The sequence below is a fragment of the Lagenorhynchus albirostris genome, chromosome 5 (assembly GCF_949774975.1).
Source record: "Lagenorhynchus albirostris chromosome 5, mLagAlb1.1, whole genome shotgun sequence".
Classification (NCBI taxonomy): domain Eukaryota; kingdom Metazoa; phylum Chordata; class Mammalia; order Artiodactyla; family Delphinidae; genus Lagenorhynchus; species Lagenorhynchus albirostris.
Window position 1 is genome coordinate 36,369,251 of NC_083099.1, and position 22,921 is coordinate 36,392,171.

General features: G+C 41.4%; 1 protein-coding gene across 1 annotated transcript in view; it reads right to left on the reverse strand.

Annotated features, from left to right (window-relative positions):
- The window catches only part of COL6A5 (collagen type VI alpha 5 chain), a 107,722-nt gene extending 85,144 nt beyond the window's left edge, over window positions 1-22,578 (reverse strand). Inside the window, 6 exon segments of the mRNA XM_060149189.1 lie at window positions 844-1,419; window positions 3,492-4,046; window positions 11,320-11,880; window positions 16,928-17,560; window positions 21,004-21,594; window positions 22,512-22,578. Coding sequence (XP_060005172.1) covers window positions 844-1,419; window positions 3,492-4,046; window positions 11,320-11,880; window positions 16,928-17,560; window positions 21,004-21,594; window positions 22,512-22,578 — 2,983 coding nt within the window.
- Between the last annotated feature and the right edge of the window lie 343 nt (window positions 22,579-22,921).

Below are 22,921 nucleotides of genomic sequence, written 5' to 3' on the forward strand. Positions count from 1 at the left end.
GAGAGGAAGGAAGGGAGGAGGAAAGGAAAAAGAGAAGGAAGTCAGAAGAAGGGAGGGAAGAGGAAAGAAGAAAGGAAGTTAGCTGGTTGACTGATGCATCTGCCATGTCGGGCGGCCTGGGCTAATATCTGGCCAGGATTCCAGCCTTCCAAGGAGGCACAGAGATCTCCTAGATGACTTGTCAATATCTGCTGCTTTGAGGTCAGGTGGCAAACCCTTTCCTCCCTCAGATGTGATGCCTCCAGCCCCTCCTGCCCTGGGGTATCTCATGGATAAGCTTTGACCCCTTCCCTCCTGGTTCCTAGCAGCCAGTCTCTATTACCCCATTCCTGGCCTTTATCCAGAAAAGTTCACTATACCACTTGGACTTCCAATGGCCCTACAGGATGTTGACAATCCCATTTAGAGGCCCATGGAACTTTGAAGACAAAAGTCTATCTGTTTAAACCATGAAACTCTCCACTTGAGTTTGACCTGAAACTGATACCGAGTAGTTGCACTTGGGGCCATTAAGCAAACAGGCAGCACAGGCAGCCGTGAAATGAGGAAAGGTGAATATTACCCTAAGAAGAGTCCTTTCTGCCAAGAAAAAGGAAACAGGGAGGCCAGATAGCAAGGACTGCTTCTGAAACCTTCTTGTATAATGTCTTCAATATGGTGACAAAGGACCTTTAGACTCTTGCTTAATCAATAATGCATTTCTTTCAGAGATGAGAAAACTGGTAGCCTGAGCAGAGAAATGTTCATCCTGTGACACCCAGGTAATGGGAAGCCAAGTTATCATATATTTTTTGTGTAAACTTGTATTGCTATCCCTGTAGAAACTTTAACAGCCCAACTTACCCTCTTGTGCATTGGTACACATACTATCTTGCAGAGGCAGGTAAATATCTTTCAGTTTGTTGAAATTACTGATGTGGATAGTATAGTTTTTATTCCCCGCCATAGTCTCCAGTTCTTCTTTGTCGGCCTTTCCTACACCCACTGCATAGATGATGATGCCTTTGGCTCTTAATTTTGAAGCCGCGTCACTGAGCTGATCTCGGTCATGGGATACCCCATCTGTGATGATGATCAGCATCTGCTTCACGTTTTGCTTGAGACGGCTGCCATGTTCCTCCATGAACAGGTTGTTTGCATGCTGCAGAGCCCTGGCAGTGAAGGTATTCCCTTTCGTGTCCCTGGGCCTCCTCAGATGCTCGATGATGGCTGCTCTGTTTGAGTACGTATTGAGGTAGAAGAGAACCTCAGGATGATCTGAGTATCTGAGCGCTCCAAACTGAACTCTGTCCGGGCCAACATCCGATTTCTTCACCAAATGGATAGTGACATTGATCATGCTTTCTTGGTCTTGGGGCAGGATGCTGCCTGAATGGTCCAGCACAAACACAACGTCTAACTGTCTAATCCTTTTACAATCTGAAAGGAGAAGAGAGTAGGCATCACAAACTTCCTGCAGTGTGCTCTGCACAGACAGACTAGAAGGGAAGCAAACTACGTTTGCCATGTCCCTCCCACCTGCCAGATACTGCAGTTCACTTAGTTACTGTTGCCATTTTAAAGAGAAAGAAGCTGAGGGCTTAGAGATGTAGAACTTGCCCACATCATGATTCCAAGGACACTGGCACCCTTATCTATGTAACTCTGTGATCAGATTGGTGCTCCTCACGCCTCCCGACTCTATTCTGCTAAATTTCATCAGGTCGTGCAACACCTTTTGCTAAGCAGGCTTTCAACTGGAAGGGAATGTCAGAAGGTAATTCAATGTAGTTCAGTGGTGAGACACGACCAATGTTTGCCAGACTGGCCTGTAGTTTTGAGAGGGTCAGGGGCTCAGTGGATAAACTGGGAGTTTCATCCTACTCCTTCAGACTCCAGCTGTCTCCTCATCTTCTAGTAGATAAACTTTCCTGTGTGCACCATGCCTCTTTGAATTTACATGTATTCCTTCCCCTGACTTCTCAAATTGGAACCCAGAAAAGCCCATGTAGGGGGAGAGCTAAGTCTCCTGTCACCTCACCCCAGCCCCAAGCCCTCTTCCACATTAGAAGCCAAGCAACCACTCTGGCTCAGTCTCCAAAGTGTGAGCTTGTTTCCACTCTTTTCCTTCCCTAAGTAACTTAAGCACATGTTTCCTAAAGGTTCACCCTCCACCTGCCTATCTTACCTCCAATCCTTATTTCTGGCAATGAGCCCTCAAAATTTCAAGTCTCATCCACTGTGGATGAGCCCAGGCTACATCAGAAAAACAACCCAGTGTGATTTGGTGACTAGTCATAACTTGATAAATATTTATGAATTGATCTAATGTATAAATCAGCTAAAAGTTCACCTCATGCTATAGAGAAGGTCTCCACAAACATTACATTTCTCAAAATGAAGAAAGGCCGGAAAGAGCCCTTTGGATTTCAAAGGTGGGGCTGTGGCCTTAAGGTAAGCCTTTCTTAGAATGTGTCTACAATCCCAAGGGTTTGGGAATCACTGCCATTCTTGGAGGAAGAAAAAAAATTCCAGTTAAGCTGTTCCAAGAGAAATCTTAGAGCTACTGCCTAAAGCTCAGAGTTTACACTAGGACACCTTATTTGTTAACTTTCTGAAATTTTGAAACACATAATCCTGAAGAACGAAGTCCAGAGGAGGCCTCTGTTGCCAGAGGAACAATATACAATTACTAATGCTTTGGTTTGTTCCCTTAGTTGTATCCAAAACACAGATAACAACAGCACATGGTAGATTTAAAAGCACAGGTGCTGTTAACCTTACATGTGGATTTATAGCAAGTTCTTACTCGAGTCATTAAAATTGATGGGCTCAAACGGAAGGTTGTTCAATTCAATTTGAAAAGGATTACAGTTTGTCAGATAAAAGTGATGACCCCAAGCAATTGTTTTAAAAAGAAGTAGCAAATTAAAATTTTACAAAGGGATAGACACACAAACAGCTGATGCATGATACTTAGCTGATAGAGGGTAAGAGAATAATGTGAAGTAATGAAAATATACACTATAACTTTAAAATACAGAGGGTTTTTGTTAGGGGGATACTGTGCTTAGGATATTGGTTTTAATTTAACTAAGAGGAAGATGAATTTGTATCTCTATTTACTGCTTAACAATGGTTATAGGTAGCCAAGAAACAATTTGGGGAATCATTTGGGATTAAAAATTGGCTCTGGAAAATCTAGTATGCAGGTATTAAAGAGTTGGGAATTTAATGTAAAATTCTGAGACCTTCTTAGAATATATTTAAAGTCATCAAAATCAGAGTACATTTTGCCAAATTAGCTGACAAAACTGTTATTCTAGAATATATCTTGGTATTTTGTATATATGTTCCTGAGGTCATGGGTATATTAACATAGCATAGATAAGATCAAAATTTAATATCAAAGTCCAGTTGGAGGCCAAGCCCAGTGTCCAAGTCACTGTTCACCCCACTATAAAGTCAACAGCTCACACCCTTGAGTCCTGAAGGATAACAGGGTCACTTACCATGAAGAGCACACACGCAGAAGATGAGTTTACTCTCTATTGCCTTTAGATCATCGAAGTTCTCAACTTGGAAGACCAGGCTGCCGTCCCCACTGATCTCCTCCAGCTGAGATCTATTGGCCCCATACACCCCCACAGAGAAGATGACCACACCTTTGTCCCGAAGAGCTTTTGCAGGGTCTATCACATCATCTTGGGCTTCTCCATCAGTGATGAGGATGAGAAACTTTTTGACCATTGAACGGCCCCCCTTGGGCTCAGTGAAGTATGGATCCACAAAGGTTAGTGCACTTCCAGTCAAAGTGTTTTTGTTGATGGGAGACATTCTGTTTATTGCATCAGAAATTTCTTTTTGTGTATAGTATTTATCAAGATGGAATTCTTCCCTATTACGATCACTGAATTGAATGACACCAACTCGGGTTTTGTCTGGGCCAATCTGAACCTTAGCTAACAGGTTTTTCATGAAGGTTTTCATTTTCCCAAAATTTTCATATCCTATACTGCCAGAACCATCCACCAGAAACATGATATCGACCTTCATGTATTCACATCCTGCATGTAATCAAAAAGACCAGAAATAAACCAGGTTGGAATTGTCCTCAGAATGTATAAAAGACAGTAAAGCAGAAATAAATCCTTTAATCAGAAAATATCTAAAATTAACTCAAGCAACTTCCATTGCATTTGAAAATTTTATCTGCTTCTTTTGTAGAAGCCTGCTGACTAGAACCCTAAATCAGAAATTCATTGAAGATTACCTAAGAAGTTTTAGAGAAGAAATACAACTTCAAAAGTATATATTTATTCACTCACTTATGCATATATACATTATGCATTTATTCATTCATAATTCTTGAAGTTTATGAAACAGAAAGCATCAGGCCATACATTAAGGATGCAATGGTGATCAAAAAAGGACAGAGAAAAGTAAGCAATTTTTGTCACTAATATGACTAATATTCCAGGGTTTTATGTATATTCTTGAAACACAAATTTCCAGGTAATCCTTATATAGCATTATTTTCTGGGATAATTTAAAGTGATTTGAGGGGGGACCTTCAAGATGGCAGAGGAGTAAGATGTGGAGATCACCTTCCTCCCCACAAATACATCAAAAATATATCTACATGTGGAACAACTCCTATTGAATGCTGACAAAAGAAAAAAACAGAGACAAAAGAATAGGGACGGGACCTGCACCTCTGGGAGGGAGCTGTGAAGGAGGAAAAGTTCCCACACACTAGGAAGCCCCTTCACTGGCAGAGACGGGGGGTGGAAGGGGGAAGCTTTGGAGCCATGGAGGAGAGCGCAGCAACAGGGGTGCAGAGGACAAAGAGGAGAGATCCCCTCAAAGAGGATCAGTGCTGACCAGCACTCACCAGCCTGAGAGGGCTGTCTGCTGACCCACCGGGATGGGTGGGGGCTGAGAGCTGAGGTTTCAGCTTCGGAGGTCAGATCCCAGGGAGAGGACTGGGGTTAGCTGCCTGAACACAGCCTGAAGGGGGCTAGTGTGCCACAGTTAGCTGGGAGGGAGTCTGGGAAAATGTCTGGACCTGCCTAACAGGCAAGAGATAATTGTTTTGGGGTGCACGAGGAGAGGGGATTCCTTCCCTGTCTGCCCACAGAAGGCAGAGCACCACCTAAATGAGCTCCAGAGATGGGTGCGAGCTGTAGATATCAACTCGGACCACAGAGATGGGCATGAAATGCTAATGCTGCTGCTGCAGCCACCAAGAAGCCTGTGTGCGACCACAGGTCACTATCCACACCCCCCCAGGAGCCTGTGCAGCCTGCCACTGCCAGGGTCCCGTGACCCAGGGACAACTTCCCTGGGAGAACACATGGTGCACCTCAGGCTGTTTCAATATCATGGCAGCCTCTGCCACTGCAGCCTCGCCCTGCGTTCCAATTATAACTACCGTACCGCCCCCTACCCCCAGCCTGAATCAGCCAGAGACATATAATCAGCTGCTGCTTTAACCCTGTCCTGTCTGGGTGGGAACAGATTCCTGAGGGTGACCTACATGTAGAGGTGGGGCCAAAACCAAAGCTGAACCCCAGGAGCTGTGCAAACAAAGAAGACAAAGGGAAATCTGTCCATTCAGCATCAGGAGCAGTGGATTAAATCCCCACAATCAACTTAATGTACGCTGCATCTGTGGAATATCTGAATAGACAATGAATCATCCCAAAAATGAGGCGGTGGACTTTGGGAGCAAATGTAGACTTGGGTTTGCTGTCTGCAACTGACTGGTTTCAGATTTTTATGTTTATCTTATTATAGTCTTCAGCACTTGTTATCATCGGTAGATTGGTTTATTGGTTTTATTTCTCTCTTCTTTTTATTATTTTTTTTATTTGAATAATTTTTAAAATTATTTAAAAAATTTTTTTCTTTTACTTTTTCTCCCTTTTCTTCTGAGCCACGTGGCTTACAAGATCTTGGTGCTCCTGCCTGGTGTCAGGCATGGACCACTGTGGCGGGAGAGTTGAGTGCAGGACATTGGACGACCAGAGGCCTCCAGGCCCCACATAATATCAATATGCGAGAGCTCTCCCAGATATCGCCATCTCAATGGTAAGACCCAGTTCCACCCAATGGTCAGCAAGCTCCAGTGCTCGATGCCCTGTGCCAAACAACTAGCAAGACAGGAAAACAACTCCACCCATTAGCAGAGAGTCTGCCTAAAATCATACTAAGTTCACAGACACCTAAAAACACACCACTGCATGCAGCCATGACCACCAGAAAGACGGGATCCAGCCCCACCCACCAGAAGACTGGCACCAGTCCCCTCCACCAGGGAGCCTACACAAGCCACTGAACCAACCTCACCCACTGGGGACAGACACCAAAAACAATGGGAACTATGAACCTGCAGCTTGTGAAAAGGAGACCCCAAACACAGTAAGTTAGACAAAATGAGAAGACAGACAAATATGCAGCAGATGAAGGAGCAAGGTAAAAACCCACCAGACCTAACAAATGAAGAGGAAATAGGCAGTCTACCTGAAAAAGAATTCAGAGTGATGATGGTAAAGACGATCCAACATCTTAGAATTACAAGGGAGAAAATACAAGAAACATTTAAGAAGGACCTAGAAGAACTAAAGAGCAAACAAACAATGATGAATAATATAATAAATGAAAGTAAAAATTCTCTACAAGGAACCAAGAGCAGAATAACTGAGGCAGAAGAATGGATAAGTGACCTGGAAGATAAAATAGTGGAAATAACTACTGCAGAGCAGAATAAAGTAAAAAGAATGAAAAGAATTGAGGACAGTCTCAGAGATCTCTGGGACAACATTAAATGTACTAACATTTGAATTACAGTGGTCTCAGAAGAAGAGGAGGAAAAGAAAGGGTCTGAGAAGATAACTTGAAGAGATTATACTTGAAAACTTCACTAATATGGGAGGCTTCCCTGGTGGTGCAGTGGTTGAGAGTCCACCTGCTGATGCAGGGGGCATGGGTTCGTGCCCCGGTCTGGGAAGATCCCACATGCCATGAACCGACTAGGCCCGTGAGCCATGGCCACTGAGCCTGCGTGTCTGGAGCCTGTGCTGCACAACGGGACAGGCCACAACAGTGAGAGGCCCGCGTACCGCAAAAAAAAAAAAAAAAAAAAAAAACTTCACTAATATGGAAAAGGAAATAATCAAGTTCAGGAAGCACAAAGAGTTCCATACAGGATAAATCCAAGGAGAAACATGCCAAGACACATGTTAAGCAAGTTATCAAAAATTAAATACAAAGAAAAAATATTAAAAGCAGCAAGGGAAAAGCAACAAATAACATACAAGGGAATCCCCATAAGGTTAACAGCTAATCTTTCAGCAGAAACTCTGCAAGCCAGAAGGGAGTAGCAGGACATATTTTAAGTGATGAGAACAAAAACTACAACCAAGATTGCTCTACCCAGCAAGGATCTCATTCAGATTCGAATGGAGAAAATAAAACCTTTAGAGACAAGCAAAAGTTAAGAGAATTCAGTACCACCAAACCCTCTTGCACTGTTGGTGGGAATGTAAATTGATACAGCCACTATGGAGAACAGTATGGAGGTTCCTTCAAAAACTAAAAATAGAACTACCATACGACCCAGCAATCCCACTACAGGGCATATACCCTGAGCAAACCATAATCCAAAAACAGTCATATACCACAGTGTTCATTGAAGCTCTATTTACAATAGTCAGGACATGGAAGCAACCTAAGTGTCCATCAACAGATGAATGGATAAAGAAGATATGGCACATATATACAATGGAATATTACTCAGCCATAAAAAGAAACAAAATTGAGTTATTTGTAGTGTGGTGGATGGACCTAGAGTCTGTCATACAGAGTGAAGTAAGTCAGAAAGAGAAAGACAAATATCGTATGCTAACACATATATATGGAATTTAAGAAAAAAAAAGTTTCTGACTAACCTAGGGGCAGGACAGGAATAAACATGCAGACGTTTAGAATGGACTTGAGGATGCTGGGAGGGGGAAGGGTAAGCTGGGAAGAAGTGAAAGAGTAGCATTGACATATATATATTACCAAATGTAAAATAGATAGTTAATGGGAATTAGCTGCCTAGCACAGGGAGATCAGCTCAGTGCTTTTTGACCAGTTGAAGGGGTGGGATAAGGAGTGTGGGAGGGAGATGCAAGAGGGAGGGGATATGGGGATATGTATATATATAGCTGATTCACTTTGTTATACAGCAGAAACTAACCCAACATTGTAAAGCAATTATACTCCAATAAAGATGTTAAAAAAATAAAGTGATTTGATAAACTCTACAAATCAATATTAGAAATTTAGGTGAAAAGTTTTTACTAGAGATAATAAGTACATTAGTAAGCACATATCCATTCAACATGGACTGTTCCTTTATTTATACATAAAATTTGTAGATACCCTACTGACTGAAAGTGGACATTTATATGCATATATATGTATCTGTACATATATACACGCATAGAAGACCAATTTCTATAAGCCATAAAAAAGTGTTATTAATTCATGGTGCAGGAGTTGTGTGTGTATATATATACATATATATGTACCATAGTATATATTTATATTACATATTCTATATATGGTGTAAATATATTTTCTTTAGCATGTATCTCCTTAGTCTTAACGCTTTTGTCTATCTGTTATCACTGCCATTCTTTTACCAGCCCCTCCCTCAATACTCACAGAATCTATCCCATAGTATTTGAAAATGTATCATCATTTTCAAATGATGATCCATTTGAAAATGATGATACAGTATCAGCCATAGAAGAATTAAAAGATGCTATCTGTTTTCTAATAACTTGTATAAGGCTCACCAGAGGGTATTAAAACCATCATTTGAGATCCATGCTGCCCTGGAGCCATTTTGAAAGTTGTAAATAGGGAAGTTCCTGAAGACGTTTGTGGCCTTGGCAAAGCCCCAGCTCTGCGAAGTGTGGAAGGTTCTCTTCCATGAACACATGTCAAAAGAGGAGACTTTTACCTGTGGTTCAGTATTCACAAGATCTACCTCCTCATCTCAATTTGTCATGGAAGCCACTCTGGCCCTCTACCATCTCCCACTCTTCCACGTCAATAAAAGAGTTTCAACTAGGCAGATGGTTGCCCAGGTAAAGACTATATTTCCCAGGCTTCCTTGAAGCTAGATGTGGCCCTGTGACTAGGTTCTTGCTAGTAGATATTAGCAGGACTGATTTGGCCACTTCTGGGACTTAACAATAAAACAATTGAGCATGGTGGGTTCCCCTGGCCCTATCTCCCTTTCCACAAATGCAGGGTAATGAACCAGCCTCTTTGCTAGACCTGGACTGCTTACCCTGGACTATTACACAAAAGAGAAACAATATTCTATGTTGTGTAGTTTAGGGTCTTTTTGCTAGAACCACTTAACCTGCTCCTGAACAAATACACAGTGTCATTCCATCCACATGTGCTCTGAGACCAGTCAGTGGTTTCCAGGCCCTCCAGCATAGGGTCCTTAGTTTTCCTGCCTCTCTATTCACCATATTATGGCTCATTTCCTTGTCCACAGTTTGCCTCCTCCCTCAGGTGCGCCAGGGTTTTGGCACCTGAACTGCAACTACCTGATCAACAAAAAAAAGTACTGTCTTTCTTCAGATTGGTCCATGACTTTCTCCCTTGAGAAGACCTGAAGTACAATCTATTTTAGGTTTCCTGAAACCCTTTTACTTTCCTTGGCCTCAACTCCAGGAAACGTCAGGGAATCTGTACTCTTACACTCATTCTAAGACATCCTGAAAACCCTACTCTACTACTGTCCATAACAGGAAGAAAAAAATCAATAAAGCTGTGATTTAGGATTTTGCTGTTAATGCTACTTATTTGCTAGTTTATTTTTATTTGGATTTTAGTGACTCAGAAAAAATTCTAACACATTTTCACTTTTGTAAGTTCAAGTAAGTTAGAATTCTTTTCCTTTCCACATCAGTGAACACCTTGACCAACTTTTAAAATAGCCACGTTTTATGTAGTGCTTACCATGGGCTAAGCCCTCTTTTAAGTGCCCTGCATGTATTAGTACCTTTAGGCTTCACAATATGCCTACACATATGGGACAAAGGCAGGTAGACAGTAAGTAACCCATTCAAGGTCCACAGCCAATAATTGATAAATCTGGGTTGTGAACTTTGATGCTTTGACTCCATCATCCTTTATCTTTATCAGTAAGTAACATGACTCTTGGCAGACGATATTTTCAGGTGCTAATACTCGCAGTCAACACACAACATCTTCAATTAGTAAGTGGCTATTATTAGTTTTTAAAATTTTATTGAAGTATAGTTGATTAAAAATGTCATGTTAGTTTCAGGTGTACAGCACAGTGATTCAGATATATATATATATATATATATATATATATATATATATATATATATATATATACTTTTTCAGATTCTTTTCCCTTATAGGTTATTACAAAATATTGAGTAAAAGTCCCCTGTGCTATACAGTAGTAGGTTCTTGTTGTTTATTTTATATATAGTAGTGTGTATGTGTTAAAACTAACCTCCTAAATTATCCCTCCTCCCCTTTTCCCCTTGGTAACCATAAGTTTGTTTTCTATGTCTGTGGGTCTATTTCTGTTTTGTAAATAAGTTCATTTGTATCTTTTTTTTAGATAAGTGGCTATTACTAATAAGAGAAATAACAATCAGGTGCAGGAATTTGCACATTGTTCTTCCTTACTTCTGTTACTTAATTTTTGGTCAGAACAAAAATGCAAATACGTGTTTCTGTTATAAATAAAAATAAGTAAGGGTTACATATGTCCTAGGTGTGCATTCATAATAGAGAAATAATGGTTGGTGTTTATTATGCTAAACCTATACAGATACTCTGATGTAGGTATTATCCTCATTTTCCAGACGAGGAAGTGCAAGGTTCAAGCAGTGAAGTGAGTTGAACCCTAATCTACTTAAAGCCAGTGCCCATTTTCTTTCCACTGTCCTCATCTGCCTGAATTAGTGTGTACACACACACAAACACACACATACACAAATATAAAGTTTCTTATCCTCCATAGCAGTGGGCTTTGTCAAAGCAACGACATTCTTAGCAACCTTCACACTTATGGCTTTCGAGATGGCCTTAGGGCAGCTGTCCATATAGGGATTCTCCAACCTTGGAAATTGGCTTAAAATGAGGGGCTGAATCCCTCCACAGTTATAAAGGAAGTTAGCAAAATGTGAGCCAGACAACTGGTCACGTCATTCCTTGTTTCGGCCTATTAGTCTGCCTGAATCAACCAACGAAGTACAGAGAATAAAGCCTTTTACTTTTGCTTACCTTTCTCAGTGCAGATGCTGCGAACAACTTCATTTTTGATTCTTTTTAAAGAATCAAAGTTCTGCCCAAAGTGAACCCTTTCCTCTGCCCCAGCAATTTGTTGCAGTTGTGTTCTGTTAGCCTCACCAATGCCGACCATGTGGATGGTGATGTGTTCAGCCCTTAGTCTCTCAGCAGGTTCCAGGACACCATCCATGAACTTCCCATCAGTCAACACAATGAGATAACAGGGTACCTCATTCATCCTCTGCTTCCTTCCCTTCCTTATTAGTGGCAGAATGAAATCCAGGGCTGCCCCAGTAAGAGTTCTGCCTCCAAGTTGCTTGATGTTAGAAACAGCCTTTCTTAATGCCACAGCATTAGGATAGTCATTGATATCAAATTCCACTTCCTTCTTGTGGGAATACTGCACAGCTCCAACTCGGACTTTGTCTGGGCCGATGCTAAACATCTCTATCACTGCCAACATAAATTCCTTGATTTGCTCAAAGTGTTTATTCTGAATGCTGCTTGAGCCATCAATGAGGAAATAGAGATCTGCTTCTTTTGTATCTACACAGCCTGAAGAAAAATGGAAAGCAGAAATTGCATTCTCTGTTAACTATAGAGAAACTGGAGAGAACATTGCAGGAGGGTTTGGAGAGGAGGATGAGGCTGCGAAGGTTCTAAAGAATGAGAGCACTTCAGGTTTGCACGGAGCCTGGACACTTCGCTGCGCACATTCATACCCATTTTCTCCTTTGAAATTTACCACAACCTTCTGAGGAAATTGAAACTGAATGAGGCCTAGTGGTTTTTCTGAGGTCACACAGCCAGTGAATTAAAGAGTAAGGACAAGATTCCCAAGTCTCCAGGCTTTTAGTTAAAATTGTTTTTCTTGTATTGACACCTAGCTTTTTAGTTTATGCCTTATCATTTCCTGAGAAATGACCTTCTGTTCTTACTTCCCCAATAACCTCTTCTGTCCAGGACAACTAGAATAATGTATTTAAAACTAGAACCAGATCATATTACTCTTCTGCTTAAATGATTTATCATTGTATTTAGAATTTAAAAATGAAAAATCAGCCGATCTTTCCCCCTTCTTTTCTCTCTGACCCTATTTCCAGCAATTCTTCATCTTCCTCACTGTGTTCCAGTGACACTGGGCTTCTACTGTACTCTAAATGTGCCCCAGGGCTTTTGCACCTACCTCTTTCCTGGAATATTTTTCCCCCGAAATCTTGATGGCTGGTTCCTTCCCACCTCCTGGTCATGCCAATTCAAATGTCGGCTCTTTAGAAGGGCTTCCCTTCCAGCTAAAGCACATCGATCATTGTCTATTCTATTAACCTATTTTCCTTATGATGCCCATTACTTTCTGAAATTACCTATTCATTTGTTCATGAGCACAGCCTGTCTCCTGTCACAGAATGTCAGCTCCATGAGGGTGAGACTTTGCCTAGTTTTCTGCTTCTGCCCGGTAGGCCTGGTATATCACAGGATTTCAACAGAAAATTGTAAATAAAGGAGCTCTAAATGTTCCTTCCTTTGTTGAGCAGCTTCTCTGAAAAACTGCTTTAACTTTCCTAATAGTCTATTTACAACACTATTTAACCATTTTTGAAATTGGGTAGAAGGAAAAGCATACCTTTAAAATTTATTTATGTGTACAATTACCTGGTTGAGTATGTGAAAAGGTATTTAAAATACAACACAATTTAGTCATTTCAGAAATATTTTCTTTCTTGATAGCTTGTTGGCAATATATGGCTATTGACACTACTTCAGGCTATGAGGAGTTGGTCCTTAAGAAATCAGAAATACTGGAAATAAGCTTGACCCTGAGAATTAAACTATAAAATCTACATATAAAGTATTAGGGCAGGGACTACCCTGGTGGCACAGTGGTTAAGAATCTGCCTGTCAATGCAGGGGACACAGGTTCGAGCCCTGGTCCGGGAAGATCCCACATGCCACTAAGCAGCTAAGCCCGTGTGCCACAACTACTGAGCCTGCACTCTAGAGCTCACGAGCCACAATTACTGAAGCCTGTGCACCTAGAGCCTGTGCTCTGCAGCAAGAGAAGCCACTGCAATGAGAAGCCCATGCACCACAACGAAGAGTAGCCCCCGCTTCCTGCAACTAGAGAAACCCCGAAGAGCCAACACAGCCAAAAATAAATAAATAAATTTATTTTTTAAAAAAGTATTAGGGCAAAGGTAAGCAGTTATCTGTAAAAGACAGGGGTGATGCCAGGCCACAAAAACTTGACAGCAACCAGAATGAATTGACTTATATATGTAATAAAGAAGAATTGTGGTCAGTAATGTGGAAGAGAAAAATTCGAGTCCGGGGGTAACAATGGCAATACCCATCCAACTCTGTCTGGGGCTGTGAGTCACATATTGCTATTAAAATGTGAACTTAAACTGATTAAAATTAAATAAAATTTAGAAGTCAGCTTCTCAGTTGCAAAAGCCACATTTCAGGTGCTTAAAAGTCCCATGTGGCTAGTGGCTATTATACTGGACAGTGTAATTACAGAATATATCCATCTAAAAAGTTCAAGTGGACAGGGTTGAAGAGAAATGTGTCTCCTGGCACAAGGTCTCACCTGCAGTTATACAGAGAGATAGACAGAGATGTAGATCCATATATTTGATTTTAAAATAGTCGTTCTAAATACCACTAGACATTTCAGTCATAAAACTAACTCCCTTGCTCTGATTCCACATCATCCAGCAGTATTTTAATTACATTTTAGCTTCTAACTTGTCTATATATCTACAGGGAGAGACTATGTTGCTCAGAGGACATGAATGTCTAGGTCGCTGGGCACTAATAGTTCCATTGCAGAGATAATCGTCAATCTTTTTTTATACATAGCCTCTTGGTTTGGTTAACGTGAGTCTTTCCTTGCTTTAATGAAGTTCTATTTAATAAATTGAATACCTAGTGGTGCCGAAGGTGGTGGATACAGCAGGGACTAAGTCAGTAGAGACTGGTTCTCTGTGTCTGACTGTTCTGAAACTACAAAGCTGGCCACCCCACTGTAGACCATGGCAAATTCACTGAGGCAGTGGTTCTCAGATATTGCTAGAGTGAGTTTGCTGGGGAGCTTTCTAAAATCCAGGTGGCCTAGGCCCTACTCGCAGAGACGGAGTCATTGGGTTGGGCCACTGTATTATTAGCAAGCTCCTCAGGAAGTCCTGATAAATTTACAGCAGACACTTTTGGTGCTCCGCCTGTATCCCCTCAAATACTTTACCATTTTTGTGTAACCAGTTCCCAGCACTTTCATTCCAATAGCTAGCACCTGTGTCTGTGGGTGGGTGGGCTGCTCTCGGGTTGTTGAAACCCTTTTTGCTTGGTATTAAACCAGAGGTGTCTGGAAATGTACATTCCCTTCTGTGTGCTGGAATATAAATTCTCCAGTTACATTGACCCCTGTCTAGGACAAATCTAAGGTTTAACCCACACTGTCTCTCAAATGGTCCTGTGGAATTGACCCTCCATGGGACTTACCATGGGGCTTATCATCCTGTCCTTCCTGGCCCCATATCCTCCCTTCTCTACCAATCTCCAGTTTTTTCTGGGTATATTTTTAATATTTTAATATATCAGTTTCACATGAATCCTTATCTGACACCTATATCTGAGGAACTCAATCTAAGTCAGGTACCAGTATTAGAGAGCCACTGAATTAATAAGAAGGCACTTACTGAGGCCTTATGGAAGATAAGGATGGCCCTTGTCCTAGCCTTGGTCCCATATCTTCCCATTTAGAAATTCTATAATGACAATAATAGTTTTTTGTCACATAATTTCAAACTCTCTGAGACAGACCGTGCTACACATCCCTCCTATGCCCTAAAATTTGCTACTAGACCAAGGCAGCTGCCACTCTGAGAGACTCCTCTCTGTATCACTCAGGAGGTAATAGGGGACTGGTTTCTTGCTGCTGCCTTGTAATGTATATATGCAAGAGGAAATCAAGGGCTGGCCCAGGATTGCATCCTTAAACTTTCAATTGACTAATCTGAATTTAAAATTAGCCTTTAACATCATTGGAGGATTCTTTTCCATGTGAGTGCTGTCAAATTTGAGTTCCTATTGTTTGGAAGCATTTTATCTGCAGGGAAATGTCAGCAGATATCTCAGAATTAGATAAACTCGAAGTCACATCAAGTATCTTCTGGCAGTATGTCCTGGTATCTTTGAAAAGAACTTGGTAAAACTATAGCAGATTCGGTTGTGTATAAAGATATAAGTACAATGATGATCCCTGCAAAACTTTTATAAGAGCAAAACATTGCCAATGACCTCTATATCCAACAATTTAGGATATGTTAAACAAATTATGTTATATCCATAGGACGGAATATTATTCCCAACCTAAAAAGAATATTGCCAAAAATATTTAAGGAGATGGACAAAAGTTCATGTTATAAGGTTGATAGAAAAGTGAATAAGGCATATCATACAGGTTATCCCCAATATCCATTCTCTTTTCTACACTAATTTTCTACCCCAATATTTGCCTAGGTACTTGGCTGCCCCAAGTAAAGACTACATTTTCTAGTTCTCATTTTTACAATGAAGAGTGACATGTGACTAAGTTCTGGCCAATAGGATGTAAGCAAAGATGGTGAGTGTAATTCCTGGGAATATCCTTGAAGAAAAAGAGGGGGAAATCTGCCTTTTCCTTCTCTTTTATAATTCTTGTTGCTGGATGTGAATGTAATGCCAGCAGCAGTTATCTTGGATTATAATGCTGGGAACAGAGACCACAAAGAGCAGAAAAATAACTTAGAAAGAGACAGGGTCCCTGACACGGTGTTGTACTACCCAGCTCCTTATACCTACCTTAGGACTTATTTGTTAAACAGAAAAAAAAAATAGTTTTATCCTATTGAAATCATTGTTATTTTTTCTTTTTTTAGCCACACTCAGAAGTAATTGTAACTGATACAAGTTACCCAACAGTGTGCTCCTGCATGGTCTAATATGACAGCCATCAGCATGTAGCTATTAAAATAAAAATTAAATTAAATTAAAATTAAAACACAGTTCTTCAGTTCCATTAGCCTCATTCCAAGTGCTCAATAGCCAAGATTGGCTAGTGGTCGCCTTATCAAACAGTGAAGATAAAGAACATTTCTATCATTACAGAAAATTCTGTTTGACAGCACTGATACACATAATGTTACATCGTTTTTTAAGACATGTGTATGCATGTGTTTGTGTGTACATGAGTGTAGAGACAGAGAATAGACTAAAAGATAAGAGAAATAAATGATAAGAATGGCTTTATCTGAAAGATAAGATCACAGGTGATTTTATTTTCTTTATGTTCATCAACACTATCAAATTATTTTATAATTAACATTTTGTATATTTTATTCAGGTATGATTTACATGCTTAAAACATTCATCCACTGCAATCATTCAATGATTTTTAGGAAATTCATAAAGTTGTGCAACCATCACCAAAATCTAGTTTTAGAACATTTTCATAACTCCTAAAGTTCCCTTACCCAATTACAACAAGTCCTCACTCCTGCCCCAGCCCTAGACAACTGCTCATATTATTTTTATACTATGAAAAGGATTTTTAAAGACATACCAGTTTTATCAAGTTCCATTTGTTCAGCATGAGTTGAAATTTGGGACCATATTTCATTCTGGAGCTTTTTCAAGAACTTCTTACTGTAGATTTCCAAGTCTGCATAGGACTTCATCATGGAGATGGTCTGTCCCGGAGGGTAAGATGCTATTTCTTCTAACTGGGTCTTGTTGGCCCCTTGGATGCCCATGGCAAACACAGTTACATCCTCCAGGCGGAGATTCAGTGCAGCCTCACGCACCTTGTCATCTGATGGTCTGTCAGTGACCAGGACTGCAATCTGGGGCACTCCCTGTGCCCTTCTGCTGCCACTTGATGCTGAGAAGCCTTCTCTCCTCATCTTCTCAATGGCAGCACCAGCACTGGATTTCCCAGCCCGCAGAGAAAGCTTCTGGATTTGCTTCTGAAATTCAGATTGGGTTGTGCTTGAGCTCAGAGGAGAAAAAGTCTGAACTCTGTCACTGTAACTCATAAGACCAAGCCGCAGGCATTTGTCTTTCACATCCATGGAGGAGGTGATATTCTTCAGGAAGTTCTGCAGGTTCCTTAGATTCTGTTTTGTCCCAACAGACTCATCCACCAGGAACATGAGGTCGGCAAGCGAATCTTTCTGACAGGCCCTGGGGAAGGGGACTATGGAGGGAGAAAAAGTAGGAATGTTAGTACACACCTCTGGCCCAGAATGAGAAAGGCACTCTACAGATTGTCAGAAGGCATTAGTGAAAATAGAGGCAGTCATGATGGATGCAGTTACCATTTTTTTTAGTGAACAAAGGATAAAAATTCTCAGCAAAATTTACATTGGCCATTGACTTCAGAGGATTTGCAATGCTCTTCCCTCTGTCTGAAGAATGTTTATTATGATTTTCCCACCACATCTCATCAGCATGTTCTTCATGAGCACCATCACCACCAGTATGACTACCACCACCACTACTACCACCAACAGCAACCACCTCCACCACCACCACTATCACCACCACTACCACCTCTACCTCCACCTCCACTACTACTTCTACCTGTACCACCTCTACCACCACCTCTGCCACCACCATGGTCTTCATGACCACCATCACCACCAGTATGACTACCACCATCACCTCCACCACCACCACCACCTCTACCACCACTATCCCTCATCTTCAGCAACTCCACCACCTGAACTTCCAACACTATCACCACCACCACCTCCAAGTCCACCACTACCAGTATGAACCACCACCACAATCACCACCACCACTTTCAAATGCTGAAATATAGGCATAAATTAGTCGAAATATACCTGACTTCAGGGAGCTCACATTCTATGGGGAGGACAGATAAATAAATTATGCTATTTCAGACCATAATAAATGCTAACAAGGAAATAAAATAGGTGACTCAATTGAGTTACCCTATGTTGGGGATGTGGGATGAGAACTAATTGATCTGAGACATAAAAAGTCAGGGAAGACCTCTCTGAAAGGATTACATTTGGGTTGAGAAAGATGAAGAGAAAGATTGAACTACACATTGTGTGAAAGGAAGAAGAATTCTGGCAGAGAGAAAAGCGAGAAATAGAAACAAGCAAAAGCCCAGAGTAGCCGGAGCCAATGAGTGAGGGGAACAATGATGGATGAGGTCAGAGGGAAGTAGGGCCCAATCATATGGGGCTCAGATGATCTTATTTAAATCTTTTAAATATCACCCTAGCTCCTGAGGGGAGATAATGAATTCATTAAAAAACAATTGCCCTAGTCCAGGAAAGAGATAATGGTTCTTGGACAAGAATAAAGCAGGTAAGACAGAAGAACAAGAGTAGTTTTGATACATGAATCATGAATCAGAGACAGAACAGAGAGGACTTGATGATAAATTAGATATGAGTATTGGGAGACAAAAAGGAAGTGGTGAAAACTCCTGGGTTTTTGGCCTGAACAACTGAGTGGATACTAGTGGTATCTTTTTCCAAGATAGGGGAGATAGTGGGAAGAACAGGTTGGAGGGAGAAGTCAAGAGCTCCATTTCAGACACGCTAAGTTTGGGATACTATTGAAGATGCCAGGTAAGCAGTTGGTTGTATAAATCTGGAATCTACAGGAGAGTATACCACATGCACAGAATGCCCACTCCAGGAACAGGTGGAGGAGCCAAAACTGTGCGGGGTGTAGCCAAGAGATAAGCTCAATCTTGCCAAGAACTATCCACAGGATTGTGAGCTCTAGAAGCCAGAAGGCATGTCTTACTTATTTCTATCTCTCCAGTACCTGGTACCTGGTGGGAGCTCAGAAATATTTGTGGAATTATAATAATTCTCATAAATCTACCAATGTACTCTGAACCTCACATAGTTGGCTAAAACAAACTTACAGCATGGCCCACTCAGCTCAGTATTTATTTGCAAAGAGCTATTACTATTAATGACAGTAAACTGCCAAAATCCATACAAGTCATCTCACCCATATTGTAAGGTAGATATTAATATCCTCACTTTATAGGTAAGGAAACTGAAGCTCAGAGGTTAAGTAATTTACTCAAGGTCTTTAGCAGCCAAGCCAGGGTTTGAACCCAGACTCCAAAGCCCTTACTCTTAACCTCTAAAGGCAAGGACAGGGTCTTGACAAACAAAACCTTGTTGTACTGTATACTACTGTGAAATAAATTAGGAGGAGTGAGAGAAACACAGATCAGTACACAAAGCCTTCTAAGAAGGTGGTAAAGTCCTATAGTCTTGGAGAGCTCAGGCTACCTACAGGGTTGTAAGATTTCCAAGGTCCCCAGAGTGAAGGGTCACAGGAAAGTTTTTTTCTCTGGGAAGAGAAGCACATGTGCTGTAAGAACTTGCTATTTCCCCCAAGGCAGGAAGAGTGAGGGATGGGAAGAGTGGAGGTAAAAGTACTCCCTGATGCTTCAGGGGCAGCACTAACTGTGACAGAGCCTTCTAGATACTTACCCAAACCCATTTCCTCTTCTTGCTCATAGGCCTAGACCTGATTTCTCAGCCTCACCTGCCATTAGGTGTGGCCATGGGACTAAGATCTGGCTAATGAAATGTGAGCAGAAGTAGTGTGTGTCTCTTCCAAGCTTAGCCCATAAAACCACATCTTGAGTGATGTTCCATCTTTTTTCCCTTCCACCAGCTCTATACCAATTCCCAAGGTACCTTGAAAGTAATATTTGAAGATGAAAGAGCCACCACCAACTTAATTATCTAAATAGAAGGAAGACAACTTGAACACTGGCCCTATAGCATTACAAGGGAAATAAATAAACTTCTTATGATTCAGGAAGTCTATTTGTTATTAAGGCCTAGGCTGGTCTGACTGCAAAATCAACCCATAGTGATAGCCAAGGAATTGGTGAATGATAGAGCAGGAAAAAATTTCAAGATCATTCCAACTCTCATATCTTACAAAGGAGGATGCTGATGCCAGGCTCAGAGAGATGAAATCACTTCCTCAAGTTCACAGTCAGCTAGTGGTATTGTCTGGACCTCTTGACCTGTGGTCAGGGCACTTTGTACCAAATGAGGTGGCTTCCTCAAGTCTTAGAACAAGATAGCACCCACTCAGAATAGCCCCTCATCAACAATAGAGCACAGAGGCAGCCAGGAAGATCTGTTTTGCTGGGGGCTCTTTCTACATCACTCTGGAGACAATGGCTGGGGCCCCTCATCTGTGCAGCACACTTACTGGGCACCTCCCATGACTGTGTACTGGCCTGTTTCGTCTGTTCATCAACAGTGCATGTGTAGCTTCCTGTTTCACTTTACCCTTTCTTTACTAATGCTTTCTAGGATTACCTCCCACATAAACTACTTGTACTCTAGGGTCTTCTGTTTCAGGTCTTCATGGAGAACCTGCTTAAGACATAAATAAAGCATTTTTCAAATGAGAAGCTGTAAGTCATGGGGGTAAAAGTAGCCCTCCTTTCAGTCTAGGGGATCAAGACTGAAAGTTGATGAGAAGGAGGTCTTCTGCATTTCCACATGAAATACTGAGATTTCTGGTGAGTGGCACCATAGAGATAGTAGGAGATGGCTCTTTGGACCAGATTACATGGGGATGGGACACCTCTTCAACCAAGGGATTCCTTACCTACTGTATGAGAGTGGGCTGCTACCTCCTTGTACTGAGCCGCATCCTTGAGAATCTGTGTCATGTTTTGGGAGAAAATGCTGAGATCTTGGACCGTCTGGAGGCTGTAGTGGAACTGGCCTGTGGCCATGGCCTTCAGAGTCTCCTCAGGTGTCCCCTGCAACCCCACTGAGATGATCCTCACCCCGTCACTGCGCAGCGCCTTGGAGGCCTCTTCCACGGCATCCTCGGACTCAGCTGAAGCCAAGACCACCAGGATCGGAGGAAACTGTCTCCTGTCCCTCCCGTTTGAGAAGTAGGTCGTGTGCACCTCCCGGAGAGCATTCCCAATCCGCAGGGAACCGCCCAGGAACCTGAAGTTCTTCTTGATGTGGTTCAACATGGGGGCTCTGCTCTTGAAGGTGCTGAGCTGGAATTCTCTGTGGAGCACGTTGCTGTACTGGGCCAGGCCCACACGGTACTTGTGGGCCTCTATGGGGAGGCTGCTGATCATCTTGTTGATGAACGTCTTCACAGATGGGAAGGATTTAATTCCCAGGTAGTTGGAGCTATCCACCAGAAACACCACATCGGCATACTCAGGGCCTGGCCCTATCAAAATAAAATGGCAACAAAAGCTTTGGGTCAAGAGGGACAGTTTTTGTACCTGCCTATCAGTCAGTCATCAGCTGCAGACTTCTCCCAAGAACTGGAGAGAAGGAGTGGAGGGTTACGGGTAAGGTGGCTCTGGGAAAGCCAAGGGAAAATGTCCTGAGAAAGTGGGGTACAGCCATGAGCTATTACCATTGCAGGCAATATTCACAGCAGCTGGGAGTGGGGGAGTGTGTACCTGCCTCATAAACAGAGTCTGGACAAGGGGAGGCACCAGGAGCATTGACTTTAGCAGTCATGGTCAGCCACCTCCATCCACCCAGTTAGTGATCTACTGGTAAATGTTTAACTAAGCAGGACATTTCTTTCAAAATGACCCTGAAATTCACTAGGAAGTCCTAGGGTAGCACAGTGCAGGGTTAAAAATACTTTTTGAATGATGTTTTCAGTAATTACAGAAAAACCTAGCTTTCATATTCCATATATGCATGTATGGAATATGAAAGCTTTTATATTATTTATTTTATATATATATATGTATATAAAATTTCCTCTGTGGTGTTCCTTTTATCGTTTTCTTTCATTTATTAAAGCCAAGGTGCAAACTGACCCACAAAACATATGGGTTGACTCTATTCATACAGACATGGAACATCAGGACTTCAGCAAATCAATGAATAATTAAAGTTTTTCTAGCCAGTTGTAGCATAATTCATGCATTTTGCCCATGGCTTTCCATCATCTTTGAGAGCTTACATTTACTTGATAGAATATATTGCCAACTACAAATAAATGCTGTCTGCTTTGATTTTTTAATAAAGAAATAAATTCCTTGTTTCTATTTATTAAAATAAAGATTTGTTGAGACATAAAATATTTATTTTCCTAATAATAATAAGCATAAAATGTACTGGTACCTGGGCTCTGATATGTCAGTGTTTCAGTCCAAAGGATGAGAACAAATACAATTAACAGGATCTTCATTTTGTTAGTGACGTTTTCTTGCTTTTACTCTGTAAAAAATGTTATTTACAATATAAAAAATCTCATTGTCTAACAAGAAATAACTACTGGGAAAGTTGGTTTAGAGCACAATACACTGTAAACACTGTATTTGTCAATAATGCCAGTAGTGTTTAAAACATTCATCAAGAGTTTGAGTATTTGTTGACAACAGATAGTGCTAATGTTTGCTGAGTCCTTGCCATGGCTCAGATACTTTTCTCAGTGCTTTTTAAGCATTATCTTATTTAACCCTCACAACCATCTTACTGGGAGGTACAACTACTATACCCACGTGACAGATAAGGAAACAGGCACAGGTGAC